The 19101-nt window shown below is 44.6% G+C and overlaps 1 protein-coding gene and 1 long non-coding RNA gene across 5 annotated transcripts; one reads left to right on the top strand and one right to left on the bottom strand.

The window, feature by feature from the left end:
- Positions 1-1672: 1672 nt before the first annotated feature.
- On the top strand, positions 1673-13323 carry LOC147464978 (linamarin synthase 1-like). Of its 3 annotated transcripts, none has more exons than XM_086517302.1 (2): positions 1673-2313; positions 12038-13323. In XM_086517302.1, exons 1-2 carry the CDS (start codon positions 2193-2195, stop codon positions 13018-13020), a joined length of 1104 nt encoding a protein of 367 aa, XP_086373428.1. In that variant the 5' UTR covers positions 1673-2192; the 3' UTR covers positions 13021-13323. The 3 variants fall into 3 exon arrangements, with proteins under 3 accessions (XP_086373428.1, XP_086373431.1, XP_086373437.1); XM_086517305.1 differs by having other exon boundaries at positions 2176-2313; positions 11984-13323; XM_086517311.1 differs by having other exon boundaries at positions 2177-2313; positions 11907-13323.
- Positions 13127-18140, bottom strand: LOC147464979 (uncharacterized). 2 transcript variants are annotated; one of them, XR_015188768.1, is made up of 2 exons: positions 17916-18140; positions 13127-13259 (listed from the first exon to the last, which is right to left on the bottom strand). It is a non-coding gene; the product is annotated as an uncharacterized LOC147464979 (long non-coding RNA). The 2 variants fall into 2 exon arrangements; XR_015188770.1 differs by having other exon boundaries at positions 13128-13259; positions 17930-18140.
- Positions 18141-19101: the final 961 nt, after the last annotated feature.

Raw genomic sequence — 19101 nt, forward strand, 5'->3', positions numbered from 1 at the left:
TTGTAGAAAACTAACAAAATTTCACAAGTTTTAGTGTAATTCGACGAATTCTTGAGAGTTTTAAACATTCCCATATTTTCTTCAACTAGGATGTTCTTTTGGTGAACTATGCATCAACACATTCAATTAATTATCTCTCTCTCTCTCTCTCTCTCTCTCTCTCTCTCTCTCTCTCTCTCTCTTACGCGTCTCTTTTGCACCTTGCTCCCTCCCACCTTATATTCATTTTGCCAAATCCCCCCCCCCCTCCTTTCCTTTTCCGCATGGGATGTCTCTTCACTTGAATTTCCCATTAGCGATATCATTAGTGGGGAGGTGACGAACACACGTACACATATATAAATACGTGTATATATCTATGTAGAATATTATTTGAATTGCAAGTATGGAATGTTAAATGCTATTTCACACACACACACACACACACACACACACACATAATTTACTAGTACGACCGATCATTTTCGACGATCTCTCTCTCTTTTTCTCGCATGTCCAAGAGCCACTCTTATTTTTAAAATCTAGCCTTCATCTCGTAGCTTGCATCACGTGTAAAAAAAACTCCCTTTTGCCATATTATGTTAAGTAGGTACGCACATAAACACAAGAAAGAACCTTACGAATGAGTTGTATTTAAACAAGAAGATTTTGAAGTTCTTGAATGAAAAGACAATTCCCAAAGCAAAAAGAGTACATTTAAACCATGCACTTCAAAAGTCATTAGACCCTTCAATAAATATTAAAGAGATCCATTTTACAAAGTAAACAAAGACAAAACAAAAAGAAAATAAAGATAAACTTTTTATTATTATAAAAAATTCACAATTGTGAGTGAATTATATTGTTCAACCCAAAAAATTACAAGGTCTTGTAATGCTCGTGTTGAGCCATGACATCATCCAAGGACCATAATTATATCGACTATCAAGACATCCACCCCTAGTGACCCGCCCCCTTATCCTTGACAGAGACTTAAATGAAGAGACCAAGTTAAAGTTACAATGATAGAAAGATCTTTTTAGAATATAAAAGTATGTGCCAACGATTTTTAAAAATTTGTTAATAGTACGAATCTGAGGCGATGCCCTCTCAAAGGTTGCGTGCCATTGACGGGGAAGGCTTCTGTAGACGCTCAGACAACAGTTGGGATGCATCACAGGGACATCAGAGGGAAGCCACTGCATCCCCATAGGTGGAGCGAGCTGTAACATAGAGTTGCAGAGGTCACAAGGGAGGAATATATTTGTTTAATATAAGCGAGGTCTGGTGTTGCAACGTGGGGCATCCATTCAAATGGCTTAGGCCAGCAGTCGTAGGGTCATTCACACGATCTGGTGAGGGTACGAGTCCAAGCATCTCTCTTTTGATGGATACTCAGAAGGAAAGATTGTACTGAATGGCATATGGGCAGATTCCTGGGCAGATTCCAACGAATAAATTGAAGAACCTACCAGTATGTATGTCTGTCGAATGGATGTTTTAAAAACATTCCTTTTCAACCAACGAAAACAAGTGATTGACCCTTTTAGAATATAAAGAAAAGATATAATGTTAACAAAATTTTCTTTTCCAACCAAAGAAAACAAATGTCCACCTTAGCAGGCTCTGGAAGTGTGCATCAATGGCTCAAAGTTTGCACTTTTTATGAACTTTCCGGGGCCCTCTGCAGACAAAAGGGTTTGTACTCGACGTGTTTGTTTTGATCACAGCAAATTAGCAATCCAGCCAGGGCGAGCTGAAGAACACTCACATACGTAGCCTACCTACAGCTCGCTCGCTCTCTCACTCACTCACTCACACACACGTCTCTATGGAGGAGCCTCATGCAGTTATGGTGCCGCTGCCCATGATCGGGCACATCTACCCGCTCCTCCATCTTGCCAAAGCTCTTGTCGCACGCCTTAACTTCACAGTCACCTTTGTCAACAATTATTTCTCCCACCAGCACATCCTCGTACAGGAGTCCCTCTTTTCCACCATCGGCAACAGCAGCAATGGAAAGCTTCGCTTCGAATGGGTAGAGAATGGGCTACCGCAAGACTTTGACATGAATGACATAGTGAAAAGGCGAGCAGAATTTAGGCAAGGCTGCATGAACATGCAAGCTCCTCTCAAAGCTCTCATGGAAAACTTAAACCAGAAGCACCCACCTGTGTCTTGTGTCATTTTTTCCTTGGGCACATCATGCAGCTATGGAGCTTGGAATTCCAACCGTCTTCTTTTGGAGCCAATCGGCTGCTGTCTTTTCCATCTACCGCCACACGCCTCTGTTAGTTGCCAACAGCTTCTTTCCTTTCAAGAAAGCGCCACCAGGTAAATCAGAGATTCTCTCTGTTTACATGTTTAAGATGGCAAGGGAAGATAGTTGTATTTCGGATCCAGCGTGTAATCTTAGTGTAGAAGTGCACCTCCTAGATAACAGCACTTACTTAATTCCTCCGGGCACAACCAGTATATGAACCTGTTCAACGTTTAGCCAGAACCATAATTTTGTCTGGACCTGTTTGACTCGACAAACATACGACCGAACGTAACGGAGTCAGATAGAAGTATGATCAGGCTCTTCGGACTTCCCCAACGATTTTTTGAAAAAAAGCCACTATCACTATGAGACTCAGTCATGAGGGTGATTGGTCTGTACTATGATGGTCGATCTAGATTCTAAAGTTTCTATGGTGTTTCACTATGGATGGAATCCTCGGGGGATCTGACCCGTACCCGTACTTATTTCGTACCTTTGAGTGGCATATGGAAACACTGCGGCTAGAAGGGCTAACCACAGTGACCTTCACTTAATTTTAGCAGAAATACAACAGCTCTAGATTGACTCTCTTAAGGTGTGCCAAACAGTCCGTCTATGACATGGGAGTGGAGTGGCTCCCCTCTCAAAAAAGAAGGGGCAGTCTCTTCTATCTTAGACATTTTGGGAGAAAAGTGGGGGGGGTGAAACCGGCCTGTTCAATCCAAAAAGGGTGGTAGACTTTACTTCAAACCTTGATTTAGCTTTCACCCATTATTAGTCGTCTATTTTACCTGTACTTTCAAGACACAACAAAGGGGAGAGGGATACAGGTTGCTAGATTGCACCTGTATGAGTAGACGGACACCAGATTGGCCCCTAACTTAGGCGCCCCTTTCAGTATTTCTTTATTGTTCAAAAGAGGGAATAAACGCTGTGGTTCCCTACAAGCTGCCCCGCACAAACTCGGCTGAATTTCCACTGTTCCAGCCCGATTTCGGCAGCATAACTATACTAGAACCCTTCACAGTCAGTATTCCCACGCATTGACTGACTTTCCCGACGCATACGGGCACTTTGCAAAACCTGGCGAGAATCTGCAGCACGCTGAATTCTCTGTTTTCAGCCCTGAAAACGCGCCAGATCACCTGTACAGCGGTCCCTTGCGTCCCCGAACCTCCTGGGGGTTTTAGGGTCCGTTTAGGGCCAAAACCCTAAACCTGCAAAAATACACAGTAGCCTGTAATTTATTGCTTTGGGCTCCGTTTCGCGTGCCGGTCGTATCCGTAGCAAGTCCTCGAGCTCCCGCACCTGTAGGGCTACTTGCCCTTTGAATCGGACGAGATTTCTGGCGTGAAACCTCTCCGAATTCACCTGTACCTGCGGGGGATTAGCCGCTAGCTAATCTAGTACCTGTGCAAGAGGCTCTTGCCTCGGCAATCGCGCATGAACCCACACAACTGTACATTGGTCAAATGAAGAGCCCACTAGAGGGGCATAACATACTGCCAAAGGGGAGAGAGAGGGCAGTGCGTAGCGTGCAGGGCATCACTCCTGGCACCGCACTGTGCATAAGAGGGAAAGCAAGCACTCCATAGCTCTTAACCTGTGACAAAATCTGAAAATGAGGCTCTCTCTCCTTCAAATTCAGCGCCACTTCTTGTTGCATGAGGAAAGTGCACCAGAAGGTGCCACTTGGCACATTTATAAGCAATTTTCCATTTCGGGGTTGCCGCCTAAAAATCTCCCAACCGGCTGCCCAGTTGACTTCACGGCAGAGTAAGAAAATGTTCTCTTTGTCATTCCGGGGATAATGACGTCAACACATTTTCAAGTCCCAAAATAGTAGTTCCCTAAATTTTAGGAGATGTTGCCATTGTATCTTTCTAGGTCATCCGACCCTCTTTGTACACTGTGGCCACATCCAGAACTGAAATGTAGCCTCTGTAGCAAAGGATTCCACTTTGGCTAGTCAATGACCCCACTTGGCTAACCATAGTCCTTGTCCAACCTTAGTGCTCTCTTGCCCTCAGACCTGGACTCCCTCTGGACAGTTCCACACTAGCTATGCAATGCAGGGCAGTTAGATTTCCCGAGGGGTGTTTCCAAAAAGTGAAAGTAAATAGATAATAAGAAAGAAATCAACAAAAAGGATAGATAGTAGTCACACGCTGGTGACATACCCCTCTCTTGAAATCTCAAACGTCCTCGTTTGCATCTATGTCGTACATGCTTACTGTCAACACTTATGTATTCAACACCTGTCGACACATATACGACATATACATGCTCATTGTCAACCCTGGTGTATTCAACACCTCGTCGACTCATGTATTGCCTGCGTGTGAACCTTGTCCCAATGACATAGTGGTAGCTTCGCACTCTGCCATTGCTTTGAGTCACTAACTTTCCAATGACAAAATGGTAGCTGCACATTTTGCCATTGTCTTATAGTACACGTTGGATCCCGTAACACTTTCGAGCATACCCAAACCGACAGTTTAAGAATGCAGTTACACATGTACTCTTCAATAGAAGCAATCATTGTATCCTTAACAAACTGACAAGAAATACTCACTTCTATAGCACTAACCAAACTTTTGGACATTCCATAAGAGCAATCGCCAAACTGACAATCTGTACAACTCTAATATTCATGTAACAGGTATTTGATTTGAGCTCACTTTAAATACCATGCACGTCATTTGTTTCAGAAGCCATTGTCACACTGACAATCCATGTAGCTTTGAAACTCAAGGGGTCAAGGTAGGTTGCAAACCGAAGGCTTCAAGGTAAAGTGATAACACAGTTGGTGACTCTGCAAGTTCACCTTCTTCCATCCACTTAGCATCCATTGGTGGATAGTTTCTGAACTTTACCAAGTAACGCCTAGCAACCTTGCCTTTCACTTTCCTTTCTTTGTGTGCCAAAATCTGTTCTGGGACCAAGATCTCGTCAAGTTCCTCGACTTCCGGCTGATCTTCAGCTGGCATATCTTCTGGCACATCACCCACATAGGGTCTGAGAAGACTCACATGAAACGCATTATGAATCTTCCAACTGTCAGGCAATTTCAGCCTAAATGCAACATCACTGATTATGTCGCACACTTGAAAAGGCCCATAGTAACGCATGCTGAGCTTTGGAAACAGTCTTTCCTTGCCCTTCATCTTCTTTAACCTTGCCTTTTCAAAGCGTAAAAGTACCCAATCACAAAGTGAATATACCACTTCACGACGGTGACGATCAGCTGCTTTCTTTTGCTTTGCCTGAGTCCTTTCTAAGGCCACTTTGACCTTCTTGTACATTTCATCCATGTCCTGAACATACTTATCTGCTTCAAATATCTTGTCCTTTGTATGCAGTATGGGAGGAACTTTCTTGCCACCTTCAACTATCTCAAAGGGTGCCTTGCCAGTTGATGAATGCACTGTATTATTGTATGCATACTCCACCAATGGCAAATACTGCTCCCACTTTCCTTTATGCTCTGACACATAGCACTTCAGCAGATCTAGGACAGTAGAATTTTCCTCTTCTGACTGCCCATCTGTTTGAGGATGAAATGACAAAGAGAATTTGAGCGTGGTGCCCATATTCTCAAACAAGCCTCTCCAGAACAAACTTGTCATGCGTGGATCACGGTCGCTAACAATCGATTGTGGCATGCCATGATACTTGAAAATATTGCTCATAAATAAGCGTGCCATCTGATCTGGCTTTATCTTCTTCCTGACAGGAATAAAATGAGCCTGTTTGCTGAATCTACAAATAATGGTCCAAATACCATCGTTTCCTGTCTGCGTTCTCGGAAGATCAAAGATAAAATCAATAGCAATACTTTCCCATGGTTTATCTGGAATAGGTAGTGGTTGTAATAACCCTGGTGCCTTTTGCCTGTCAAACTTGACCTTTTGGCGTATTAGGCATTCTCGCACAAAGGTATCCACATCCCTTCTCAATGTAGGCCAATAGAAGAATGTCTCAACCGCTTTAACTGTAGCATCAATACCACGATGCCCTGCATACGGTGGGACATGACTCTCTTCCATAACTTTGCGTCGCAATGGCTTTGTGACACACAATCTGCCATGCATCATCATGAACCTAGTTGCTCGAAGACCCTTGCAAAATCTTCATCATTTGCATACTGTTCTCTCATATCATCAAGTTCATGATGATAAGGAATCGACACAGCTGAAATTTGTGGCTTCCTTGACAAGGCATCAGCCACAACGTTCTTCTTGCCTTCCACATGCACAATCTGAAAATGGAACATGGACAAGATATTTGCCCATCGCATATGCTTCTCAGATAACTTTGTCTTTGTCAAGAAGTATCGCAAGGTCTGATGGTCCGTTTGGACAACGAAATCTGCACCTAGCAGGTAGTGTTTCCAACTTAAGAGAGCATGAATCACAACCAATAACTCTTTCTCATAGACCTGCATGGTCATCTCTGGCCCTTGCAAAATTCTGCTCTCATAGGCTACTACCCTGCCATCTTGCATTAGCACTGCACCAATGCTACTACCGCAGGCATCACACTGGACCACAAATGACTTCCTAAGATCTGGCAACACAATGACTGGATTTGAAGTCATCTTTTCCTTCAAGAGATTAAAAGCTGAAATCTCTTTCTGTGTCCATCTAAAGGTGACTGCTTTCTTTTGAAGAGCATGTAAAGGTGAAGCAATCTCAGCGAAATTTCGGATAAACCTTCTGTAATAGGAGCATAGTCCCAAAAAGCTTCGGACATCATGCACCGTCTTCAAATTTGGCCATGACTTGATCGCTTCAACTTTTGCAGGATCCATTCTGACACCATCCTTTGAGACAATGTGTCCCAGAAAGTGAATCTCTTCCATAAAAAATTCACTTTTCTTTGCATTGATGAGCAACCTATGACTGCGTAGCTCTTTGAACACAATGGCCAAGTGATGCCTATGCTCCTCTTCATTCTTTGAGTAGACTATCATGTCATCAAAGAATGTACCAACAAACTGCTGCTGTGGACGGAAAATTCTGTCCATCATCCTATTGAACGTAGCAGGAGCATTTGTGAGACCAAAGGGTATCACTAAAAATTCGTAAAGGCCAAACATCGTTCTAAAAGCAGTCTTGTGCACATCCTCTGATCTAATGCGGATCTGATGGTACCCACTCTTTAGATCTATCCTGCTAAACATAGCTGCTCCTTCTAATTTGTCCATAATATCATCAATTCTAGGTATAGGGAACCTATTCTTGATGGTATTCTTGTTCAGTGCACGGTAGTCGATGCACATCCTTTTTCTGCACCAACAACACTGGAGAACAGAATGGAGATGAACTGGGCTGAATCAGCCCCTTTTCTAACAACTCCTGTACTCGGCCCATTATCTCTTTCTGCTGAGCCGCACTAACCCTGTACGGAGGCTTATTTGGTGGGCTATTGCCTGGCACCAAATCTATCGCATGGTCCTCGGGTCTCTCTGGCGGTAATTAAGACGGTAATGAATCGGAAAAACAGTCACTGTACTATTGTAAAAACATTGACCTTTCGTTATCTAGCACAGATAAATTTGATTCATCACAATCTGACACTTCACGTGCAAAAACCAAGTACGCAGAAAGATGCTTTTTCATTACAGAAGTAATAGCAGAAGCTGATACAGTAGGAATAGACTCCCCTTTAAGCTTTACATCCAGAATGTGAGTCTTTCCCCTGCTCTGTACAGTGATCTTTTTGTTGTAGGCATCCATGATTCCCTGTACACGAAACAACCAAGGAATACCTAACAACACATCACATCCGTCCAGTGGCATGATGTAAAATTCTTCAGCATCTACATAGGACTGGATATGTAGACGCAACTTTCCAATGATGGGTGTCACAGCCTCTGTATGGCCAGGACATGCCAAGCCTGCCTCTGCGGTATACCCCATCTCTTCAGGTCTGATTCCCAACTTTGAAGCGAACTGGGGAAATGAAGTTGGCTTCGGCACCTGGATCAAAGAAGATAAGCACTGTTTGATCCTTGACCTTTCTCCATGCTCTGCAAAGCTCACTTGCATCTGAATTTGGCTTGTCGCCCACCATATCTGGCACTAGACCAGCCATGGGCTTCTTTTCTTTCTTGTCTTCCTTGTCATCAGAATCAGCTGGCCTTTTCTTTGTAGGACAATTGTAAGCAATGTGGCCAGGCTGCTCACATATAAAGCATTTGTTCTCTGTCCTCAGGACCTTCTTTTGCTCTTCTGACTTGCGAGGAAAACGTCTTTTCCATTTCTTTGCTGGTCCTTTTTCTGATTCAGCCGTAGCTTTGTCTTTCCCTGCGTTGGCTGACTCCTGAGGCCCTTTAGGAGCCTCATTGGGAACGTGCTTCTTGGCTGAATTTTTCTTGCCTGATCCTGCCTTGACGCCAGGGTTTAAAGTTCACAATCTTCTCCCTTGAGCAAACCATTCCCAGTGTTTGCTACCTCGATGAGCTGCGTCAAAGTAGTGACTTTTGTCTTCGTGCAGTATTTTCTCAATCCTTTAGGTAGGCCACAACAGTATTTTTCAATCTGTTCTGTCAATGGCACAAACCTATAGGAAGTTACTGGAAGTAGAGCTTTCCAAAACTTCCGATTGTAATCATCCAGATTTCTGCAAGTGGCAGCATTTAGCAGGTGCCATTCTGTCATGACATCTGCTTCGAAATCATCAGATAACCATGCTGCTGCAAAAATCTGCTTAAAGTAAATCCATGTGGACGGAGCTTGCCCTTGAAGCAATAAAGTTGTCCACCATTGTCCCGCATTCCCTGTCAAGAAAGTGGCTGCCTTGCGGACCTTTGAAGCCTCTGTAAAGTTTCCCCCTGCATAGGCCTCGTCAAACTGTTGGAGGAATGAGAGAGCCTTCTTCCTGTCATCAAACCCTGTAAAGGTCGTGAATGATACACCTTTGCCACCTTCTTTGTGTTGGCCTCTCCAGCGGCGTTAAATTGTCATATGGAAGTGACTGAAACATGGGAACACTATTAGGGTTCATCTGTGTTCCTTGGCCGCTATTAACTTGACCTGGAAATGCCATATTTGGTTGCTGATTTGTAATTCCAACCATACCAAAATTTGCCTGTGGCACCCCAAATTGGCCCTGAGTGCTCTGAAACCCTGGTAGCATGCCCGTGACACCATACATGGGGTTAGGCATCATCGTTTGAGCACCCCCAAACATTGTTCCTGGCGTGTAAAACTGATTTCCAGGTGCATGACCAGCCATGCTCTGGAATACGGATCCACCTCCAAAATAGCCAGGGTGTACTGAAGGTGGTGGGAAGACCTGTTGCATAGCCTGTAGGTTGCTTCCCTGCCCATTAGAACCAGCTATAGGCTGCTGAAAGGTGGCGGGCTGAACTGGTACAGCTTGAAAGACTGGCATCTCAGCCACCTGTTCTTGCACCTTAGGCATAGGTTGTGGAGACTGCATGTTCTCCGTCAAGTGTACAGGTGTTTCCATTGACTGTGCGGTATGAATCACCTGTGCTCGAGCCTTAACAGGCTGTTGAATATGATCCAGTGACCCAACTTGCTGAGACGGAACATGAGGTTGCAGAAAGGCTAAAAACCTCGGGTTCTGCATTACTTGTGTGAACATAGCCACAGCAGTAGCCAACTGGGTCTTGAATATATCGTCATCAGTCTGTGGTGGTCTTGAGGACTCACCCACTTCATGTGTCTGTTGACCTTGTAAGAGGAAACCTCTTCAGTCACATCATCTGGTCTGTCAGCCATAATTACAATTTCCTGTGTCTGGTCTATGATCCCCTGTGTCTTCAAGCCCAAAACTGCCCAAGGCTCACTTCTATGGGAAAAAGTGATTTAATCCCGTCGATGGAACCATGAAACCGGCCTGTTCAATCCAAAAAGGACGATAGACTTTACTTCAAACCTTGATTTAGCTTTCACCCATTATTAGTCGTCTATTTTACCTGTACTTTCAAGACACAACAAAGGGGAGAGGGATACAGGTTGCTAGATTGCACCTGTATGAGTAGACGGACACCAGATTGGCCCCTAACTTAGGCGCCCCTTTCGGTATTTCTTTATTGTTCAAAAGAGGGAATAAACGCTGTGGTTCCCTACAAGCTGCCCAGCACAAACTCGGCTGAATTTCCACTGTTCCAGCCCGATTTCGGCAACATAACTATACTAGAACCCTTCACAGTCAGTATTCCCACGCATTAACTGACTTTCCCGACGCATACGGGCACTTTGCAAAACCTGGCGAGAATCTGCAGCACGCTGAATTCTCTGTTTTCAGCCCTGAAAACGCGCCAGATCACCTGTACAGCGGTCCCCTTGCGTCCCCGAACCTCCTGGGGGTATTAGGGTCCGTTTAGGGCCAAAACCCTAAACCTGCAAAAATACACAGCAGCCTGTAATTTACTGCTTTGGGCTCCGTTTCGCGTGCCGGTCGCATCCGTAGCAAGTCCTCGAGCTCCCGCACCTGTAGGGCTACTTGCCCTTTGAATCGGACGAGATTTCTGGCGTGAAACCTCTCCGAATTCACCTGTACCTGCGGGGGATTAGCCGCTAGCTAATCTAGTACCTGTGCAAGAGGCTCTTGCCTCGGCAATCGCGCATGAACCCACACAACTGTACATTGGTCAAATGAAGAGCCTACTAGAGGGGCATAACATACTGCCAAAGGGGAGAGAGAGGGCAGTGCGTAGCGTGCAGGGCATCACTCCTGGCACCGCACTGTGCATAAGAGGGAAAGCAAGCACTCCATAGCTCTTAACCTTCGACAAAATCTGAAAATGAGGCTCTCTCTCCTTCAAATTCAGCGCCACTTCTTGTTGCATGAGGAAAGTGCACCAGAAGGTGCCACTTGGCACATTTATAAGCATTTTCCCGTTTCGGGGTTGCCGCCTAAAAATCTCCCAACCGGCTGCCCAGTTGACTTCACGGCAGAGTAAGAAAATGTTCCCTTTGTCATTCCGGGGGTAATGACGTCAACACATTTTCAGGTCCCAAAATAGCAGTTCCCTAAATTTTAGGAGATGCTGCCATTGTATCTTTCTAGGTCATCCGACCCTCTTTGTACACTGTGGCCACATCCAGAACTGAAATGTAGCCTCTGTAGCAAAGGATTCCACTTTGGCTAGTCAATGACCCCACTTGGCTAACCATAGTCCTTGTCCAACCTTAGTGCTCTCTTGCCCTCAGGCCTGGACTCCCTCTGGACAGTTCCACACTAGCTATGCAATGCAGGGCAGTTAGATTTCCCGAGGGGTGTTTCCAAAAAGTGAAAGTAAATAGATAATAAGAAAGAAATCAACAAAAAGGATAGATAGTAGTCACACGCTGGTGACAGGGGGCACTCAAGTTAAGCAGGAAGCAGGCCTTCAAATCAGTCCTCTCCTTTAAGAAAATCCAAGGCTTGAAATTTTATTTTTATTATTATCTTATTTTTGAGGGTGAAGCCATGGTGAAGCATAGAGCTGCAATTTTTTTTCTGAATGTGTTGCATTACAAACATTCGGAAGACTATTTGCCTTACATCAACGAATGTTTCACGTTTGTTTCACTGCTTGTGTTGAGTACATTGTTTTGGGAAATGTTGCCTTGTCAAAGCCTCTTTATGCTGGTTTGATGCTTTATGTTCTAATTTTCTAGTCACATCATATATTGTATGTTAGGTGCCACTGGCAGCATGCTGAAGGGCTCCAACTCACACATATGCACTATTCATACACTCATAAAGTGCTGCTGGCAGGTGCTCTGTGTTTTGGTTGATTATCTTTCATTTCTGTAATGGGTGCAATGACAGAATGCAAGGAAGACAGTGCTCGACTTGTGTCGTACATACCTGGAGTTTCTCCCCTTTACCCTGAGGACTTCCCTACTTTTTATTTTGTGGACGAGGAAAGCCATGACAATCTGCAATGGATGGTATCGCAATTTGATCTATTGGAATACTGCAAAGCAGTGGTAATTAATTCTTTCTATGAGCTTGAGAGGGAACCATTTGAAGCATTGCAATCAGAGTCTCTTTCTGTTTTTGCTGTGGGCCCGTTGCTCTCCTCAAAACAAGCACATGCACATGGGGATGTAGTAGAGTTCTGTAGCACGGTTCATGAAGGGTCGGAAAACGTGGAACGAGATGAGTGTTTGATATGGTTGGACAAACAGAGGATGCATTCTGTGCTCTATATATCTTTTGGGACTGTTTTGAACCCCACTCCTGAGAACTTGACGGGTATTGCTTTGGCATTGAGGGAGAGTCAGCAGCCCTTCATATGGGCCTTGAAGCTTAGATCGTCTTACAATCATTTGTCAGACACATCCACAGTGAATTGCTCGGTTGCCGAAATGTTGCCAGAGCATTTCTTAGAGGACACAGCAGATTATGGGATTTTTGTTCCTTGGGCTCCTCAGCAGGAGGTATTGGCTCACCCTTCTGTGGGGGCCTTTTTGAGTCATTGTGGATGGAACTCTACACTGGAGAGTGTGAGCATGGGAGTGCCCATGATTCCTCTTCCAATTATTTCTGACCAAACAACCAATTGTAAGTATGTGGTTGATGAATGGAAGGTGGGAGTGAGGCTCAAGTTTAACGAGAGTGGCAACCCAGTAGACTCTGCAGATTTGATGAGAGTTCTAAAAGTTGTCTTTCATGAAGAAGAGGGGCAGGAGCTGAGGAAGAGAGCAGGCAAGCTCAAAGAGGCAGCAAGGAGAGCATTAGAGACTGGCTCAATAAGTGGTTTGAACCAGTTTTCTCAAGCATTGATGCAAACCATCTGGCATAGCTGACCTTGAAATGCTACCATGGATGATTTATGGGCTTCTCAATTTGCAGGAACTAACCTGCAGGCCTATTTACCATATCTTGGAAAGTCCCCATATGGAGGATGAGATGCTGGCTTTGGAGCTGCAATTTTGAAGGTAGAAGGGGACTTTCTGCATTGCTTTGATTTATGGGTGATGGCCTTCACTGTCTCTTCCAGTCTCCTCAATGTCCATGCCTGCCAGTTTTCTGCTGCAAGCTATGCCTAGAAAAGAAAGGAAAAGAAACCCTGTTTTTGTCAATATAGGTTTTAAACCCAATTGTGTCTATCTTTGCCCCTGCTCTAAAGTGTTTGTAGGAAAAATGCTTGAGCTTTAAATTAGTTTTTTAGTTAGCTTGATTACTTGTACAAGGGCCCAACTGTGTAAACATACTTATCACCTCATATATATACTAGTACGACGGTGCCATCTACGGTGGTGCTATGTGGATTTTCTTAGCTTAGGCAGGCAAACACTATCAACATAAGCCCTACATTTAGAGAGAGAGAGAGAGAGAGAATTATTATTCATGAAAGAGAGCAAATTAGAGCTCGAGAAGTTTACATATTGAAAGAATGCCATTGTCCGAGGGTAAGAGAGAGAGGCATCAAACACATTTAGCTCTCAACTTCTCTTAGCTCTAATTTGCTCGCTTTCATGGATAATCTCTCTCTCTCTCATTTGTAGCCCATTTTAATATGCAAACTTGTATTCCGCTCTAAGTTGCTCTCTTTTGATGGATAATGGTGTTCTAAACCGGTTTGTGCCACTCTGCCTTTGGCACAAGATAGACTGTGTGTGTGGGTGTGGGAGAGAGAGAGAGAGAGAGAGGGAGAGAGAGGGAGAGGGAGAGAGAGAGTGTACAAATAAGCACATCAAAGCTTTATTTGCATATTCATCAAAACATCTAGTATGACATTCCAGTCACGTTGAAGCACTAATGCATCGTGGTGGCCATGTATCACTATGAGGTTATATATCACATAATGAAGGAGGCCCCCAAAGTTTCACACTACCCAGGATGCACATGCGCGCGCACACACACATACATACTTGCATGTGTAATCAACTAAAGTCTTTGACAAAATAAATCAGCTCAAGTCTTGGACACCAATCTTGTGTCCATATTTTCATTTTTGTGCCTCAACTTTCACACATGCTTGGCTGCACTGCTATAATTGTTTATGGGCCTCAATACATAGTAACAGGGAATGGCTGTTTTCAGGTCTCCGTTCCCCGTTCCCATTCCAAGTTCTCGTTCCGAATCCCCGTTTCGTGTTTCAAACGTGAGTACTCGTAACAAGGAATGGCATTTTGTTCCACGTTCCCGTTCCGGTTTCCCGTTCTTGGTAACTATGCCTCAATATCATGCTTAGCAACCTTAATGATACATAAGACAACATGCACAATGTTATCAATAACCTTACAGACTCGGTAAAATGCATGCACAATGTCATCAATAATTACATAAAACTAGGCAAAATATTGATAGTCTAAAGAGACAAAATAAAATAACAAATGGTTTTTTTTTAACGTGAAGAGAAGAGAGAGTGTGACAGCTTGTATTCCTAGATTCCTCACTATTGTGTCATACACAAATTGGGATATGTTTATTGGAATCTATCAATTGCACTTCACTTCAAAGGCTAATTTAGGTTTTCTTGGATCTATCAAGGTAAGGTAAAACCTATTAGACTTACACCACTCTGCTACTTCACAGATCTAGGGCATACTTGAACGGCTAGTATGTCTTTGGATTGGCCACCCATAGTCTAGGTTGCTCCTAGTCCGACTGCTCGAGTTTGGGGTCGGCCGCCCACCTTTGTCCTAGAGCCCTCATATATTTCCATATATCATTTTCTGTTGGGTCGTAGGGATTTTTATCAGGCCTTGCCCTACCTCCCCTTGGGCACCTATTTATGGGGCTAGGGGCGTATCCACTTCCATCATCTGATTGTATAGACAGGGTCTTCTGCTCATGGTAGTCACAGGAGGTTGATCGCCCCCTCTTCATCATCTCTAGTGTGGTCTCTCTCTCTCTCTCTCTCTCTCTCTCTCTCCTGCACACGTGCACTCTCACATGGTAGCAGCAACTTCAAGCTTTGCCTATTCTGAGATGCTACATCGCATCAGGTTCTTCTCCCAAGGGTTGAATCAGCCAACGTTTTTGTAACTGGAGCCAGGCAAGCGCAAAAATGGGAGCCATTTCTGTCGTCGCAGAGGACCTCACCTTGATCTGCGTTGTTTGCAAGCAACATCAGATCTGCCGATTTCCTTGCTAGCGTTACACTTTTGGGACAGTTTCGTCGTCGGAAATGCCCCTCCATTTGCGTTTTTTTATCATCATCTGCGTTTTTGATTTGCTGCTGCATTTTACCCAAAGGAGGGGGCAACGCTCAGCTTTTGGACCCCGGATCTCGCCACCACCTACGTGGCCTTGGCATCAGGTGCCTTGCCGGCGAGAATCCTCTTCAGATCTACATATTTCAGCCATATACCATTGCTGTTTTATCTCTATTTTCAGCCCTCCGACGACTGTGCACACAGAGATAAACCTTCCCTACACCCTTTGCACCGCTCTGGACCATGCCATGAGCGTACGAGTATGCTGAAAATCGCTGGGCAGCAACCTCTTGGCTTGTGTTTTTCACGGAGGATAAAGTTACCTCCTGACAGGACACCATCCAATGGTGGTCTGTGTGGTCTCTCTGTGACTGTTGTAGTACACGATATCTTCGACATTAGCTTGATCATCTACGGGCGTAGAATCCTTGGGAGGTGTATTCATTCCAACCATCATTTGGCGGTTGCTCACTCCAGAGGGGGTGGTGACTTGTGGTTTGACTTGGACACACCTATGCACTCATCAGAGGATGATTACGGTTTAGACAGATTGGTTTGACCACACCTCTTCTCAGAGGCCCTTCACAGTGCAGAATGTTGAGTCTGGCTTTCCCCTCATCTTGAATTACCCTACCTACTGACAAGACACCATCCGGTGGTAGTGCGCCGGTGGTGGTCCGTACGGTCTCTCGGTCTGCTGCAGTTTACGATAGCTTCTACAGTGCAGAGACTGTTTAGTCTGGCTTTCCTTGTTTCGGAGGAGTTTACGATGCAGATTGCTACATCTGGCCTTCTTGGTGGAGTTTTACACAGCTTAACCATATGGCCACATTGAGTTGCAGGTTCATGCATTGACAGGCTTTCGATCATGCTCATGATCGTTTCTGGGCTTCCATTTTCTCTAGACGGTTTGACTACATAGTACAAACACCACATATCTTATTGGGCAAGACACTTGTAAGTCTAATGGTACTTCTTTTTTTACGACAAGGAGTTGTTTTCACACTCAGTTCAGGACCTTCACGTAGTATCTTCACCCTGTATCAACGGAGTACAACAGTTTGCTACACTGCTCGTAATGGCACTTTACCATGGAGATTTCTCGGCGGTTGGGACACCCCAGACTGCTGCTACACTTGCGGAGTTCGCGAGAGTATTGTCTTTCAGTGGACATCGCAACAGACATCTTCATCATTTGCCTCACATCTTCGGCCTCATGAGGTTTGTTCAGCATCAGGTGCTGAGAGGGGGTGTTAAGACTTACACCACTCTGCTGCTTCATAAGTCTAGGGCATACTTGTACGGCTAGTATGTCTCCGGGTTCGCCACCCATAGTCTAGGTTGCTCCTGGTCCGCCGGCTGCCCAAGTTTGGGGCCGGTCACCCATCTTTGTCCGGACGCCCTCATATATTTCCATGTCATTTTCTGTTGGGTCGTGGGGATTTTCATCAGGCCTTGCCCTACCTCCCCTTGGGCACCTATCATCTGATTGTATAGACAGGGTCTTCTGCTCATGGTAGTCATGGGGGGCTGATCGCCCCCTCTTCACCATCTCTCTCTCTCTCTCTCTCTATCTCTCTCTTTTCCGCATACGTGCACTCTCACAGTTTGGGTCCGGGTGGGGTGCGATTTTCTCTATAGAATGCATTTGTAGTACGCATATGCAGCCTACTATCACCTTGTGCGTTTGAACCCTATTTGGCTTCAAGGTACATGCAAGAAGTCTGCTAGTAGCCTAGGAGGCTGGTACACTTGGCCCTACTCAAATGTCCAGTATTTTTGTAAGATTTTGTGTTCTCTTCACTTGCTTGCTGCATCTACTTAAGCCTGGCTCACGCGACAACCTCTACAAGGGTTTTGACTACGGTTGCTAGGTCTGCCATTGTGACATGGTGAAGGAGAATAGCATTCTCATCCTTGTGCATTACTATAGTGGTAGCATCAGTGACTGTGCCATGTCCAACACACCCTCTTCATTAACATTCTCTTGACTGATATTATCCTCATGCATCTGCATTGAGCATCCTGACCCTTCTTGTACAGGCTCTGCCTCAACGCGGCGCCACATCCATGTTGCTAGTTGACTTTCCGTCCACACGTTCACGAAAAATGCGAGTCTTGCCATCAACATACTTGCGGAATGGCTCTGTATTTGTGCGTGGAGCTGCAACATCATAAATAAGAGTTTAACTTGATTGCACAGTTCTCTTGCATGTCAAATATACAGAACACCACATCCCCAAGTCCTCATCCTGCATTTGCATCTGCACGAGAGCCTTGATATGCTTTATTCTATGCCCACTAGTCTCTCAGGCTGAACATAGTACTCTGCTCCACAAAGGGCTCATGCATCTAGTACCAAGCGTCGACTTACAACACACATTGGCATGAGTGGGCTAGGATTGGATGAATATGCACGTGCATCAGTTGGAACACACACATTTCCTCCTGTCAGAGAGAGAGAGAGAGAGAGCTAGCACATATGCGCGGGTGTGTGTAAACAACTGTGCCTGTGTAGTTACCAATGAGAAAGTTACCGTGATGCGCATACCCATAATGCTTGTAACTGAAGGGAGAAGGTGAGGCAGAGCGGCTTCTTGTCGACTGTCGAGGCCAAAGAGGTGTTGTGCCAGAAATCCCGATGAGATGAGGACGCTTGCAGAGTCTTGGCGGCACTGTCCACGACTCTACGGAAGTGCAGATGGAGGTATTGGACCTTGGCCTGCATCTGCTTTGTAGGTAAATACGCCATTGAAGCAGAGCTACCAAAAGGAGCGGTTGCTTGCATTTGGTAAGCGTCTTTGGAGGCGTGAGAACCTGAGCACGATTCTTGACTGCTCCGTTGCTTGCTCACGCGCCCATACCCACTAAGCCGTGATTCTTCCATGGCCTACAACGGGTGAAGCGGCTTGTGCTTTCGTCTAATTAATAGTAGGTGATACGTATTAAAAAAAACTAGTCTTGCTTGGTGGGCCTTGCTACAACATATTATAGCATTGATGAATTATTAAACAAACATGATTTTGACAGGCTGCATGGAGCCAAATTCATGTGTATCGGATGTGATATATGCATGTCATCTTGGTGGCTAAGCCAATGTTTCCAAAATCAAAAAACTGGTTTCATTTTGGGCTTGATCCATTAGGTCAAAGGATTGTAGATGTGAATGGTGACAGATCATGTCGCTTGGAACCTCTTCAAACAGTATGCAGAATCCTATTATTTTGTATGGCCGTTTGGCTAGGATTGTTCTTGATGTTGAAAGCAAGGACATCTGAAATGGTTGAGCTAAATAGTTCATGTACACTCTAGCATTATTTGACCAAGACATATATGGGTTATCTAGCAGCGATCTTTGCTCTAGCATCTATAATCAATATGTATATTTTTAAAGACAACATACATGTAAACCAAACTAAAGGAAGCACTGTGCAGAATTTTAAAACAAACTAGTGGTAAAGCATCAATGAACTGCAATAAGAAATAAAATACTTTACTGACGTGTAATGATGTATAGGTGCGTTTAGATTGTCCAAATTGCAAGCCAATATTTGAGTCAAGCTACAAAAAAGCAATGTGAATAGTTAAACATTTCGCATTGCAATGAACGGTCACATATGAAAGTACCAAGTATATGATGCACGTCATGCAGAAATGCCATACAAAAGTATGGTGGAGAGTTGGCACTGTGGTCTCTCCAAGAATTATATGAAACGGAAGTCG

The sequence above is a fragment of the Adiantum capillus-veneris genome, chromosome 1 (genome assembly GCF_014529385.1).
Source record: "Adiantum capillus-veneris isolate H3 chromosome 1, ASM1452938v2, whole genome shotgun sequence".
NCBI lineage: Eukaryota > Viridiplantae > Streptophyta > Polypodiopsida > Polypodiales > Pteridaceae > Adiantum > Adiantum capillus-veneris.

Bases quoted from the DNA above. Each gene is read 5' to 3' on its own strand.
- LOC147464978 (XM_086517302.1), top strand. From the start codon at position 2,193: ATGGAGCTTGGAATTCCAACCGTCTTCTTTTGGAGCCAATCGGCTGCT. The intron at 2,314-12,037 runs GTAAATCAGAGA...GTGCAATGACAG, and splicing joins TTTCAAGAAAGCGCCACCAG to AATGCAAGGAAGACAGTGCT.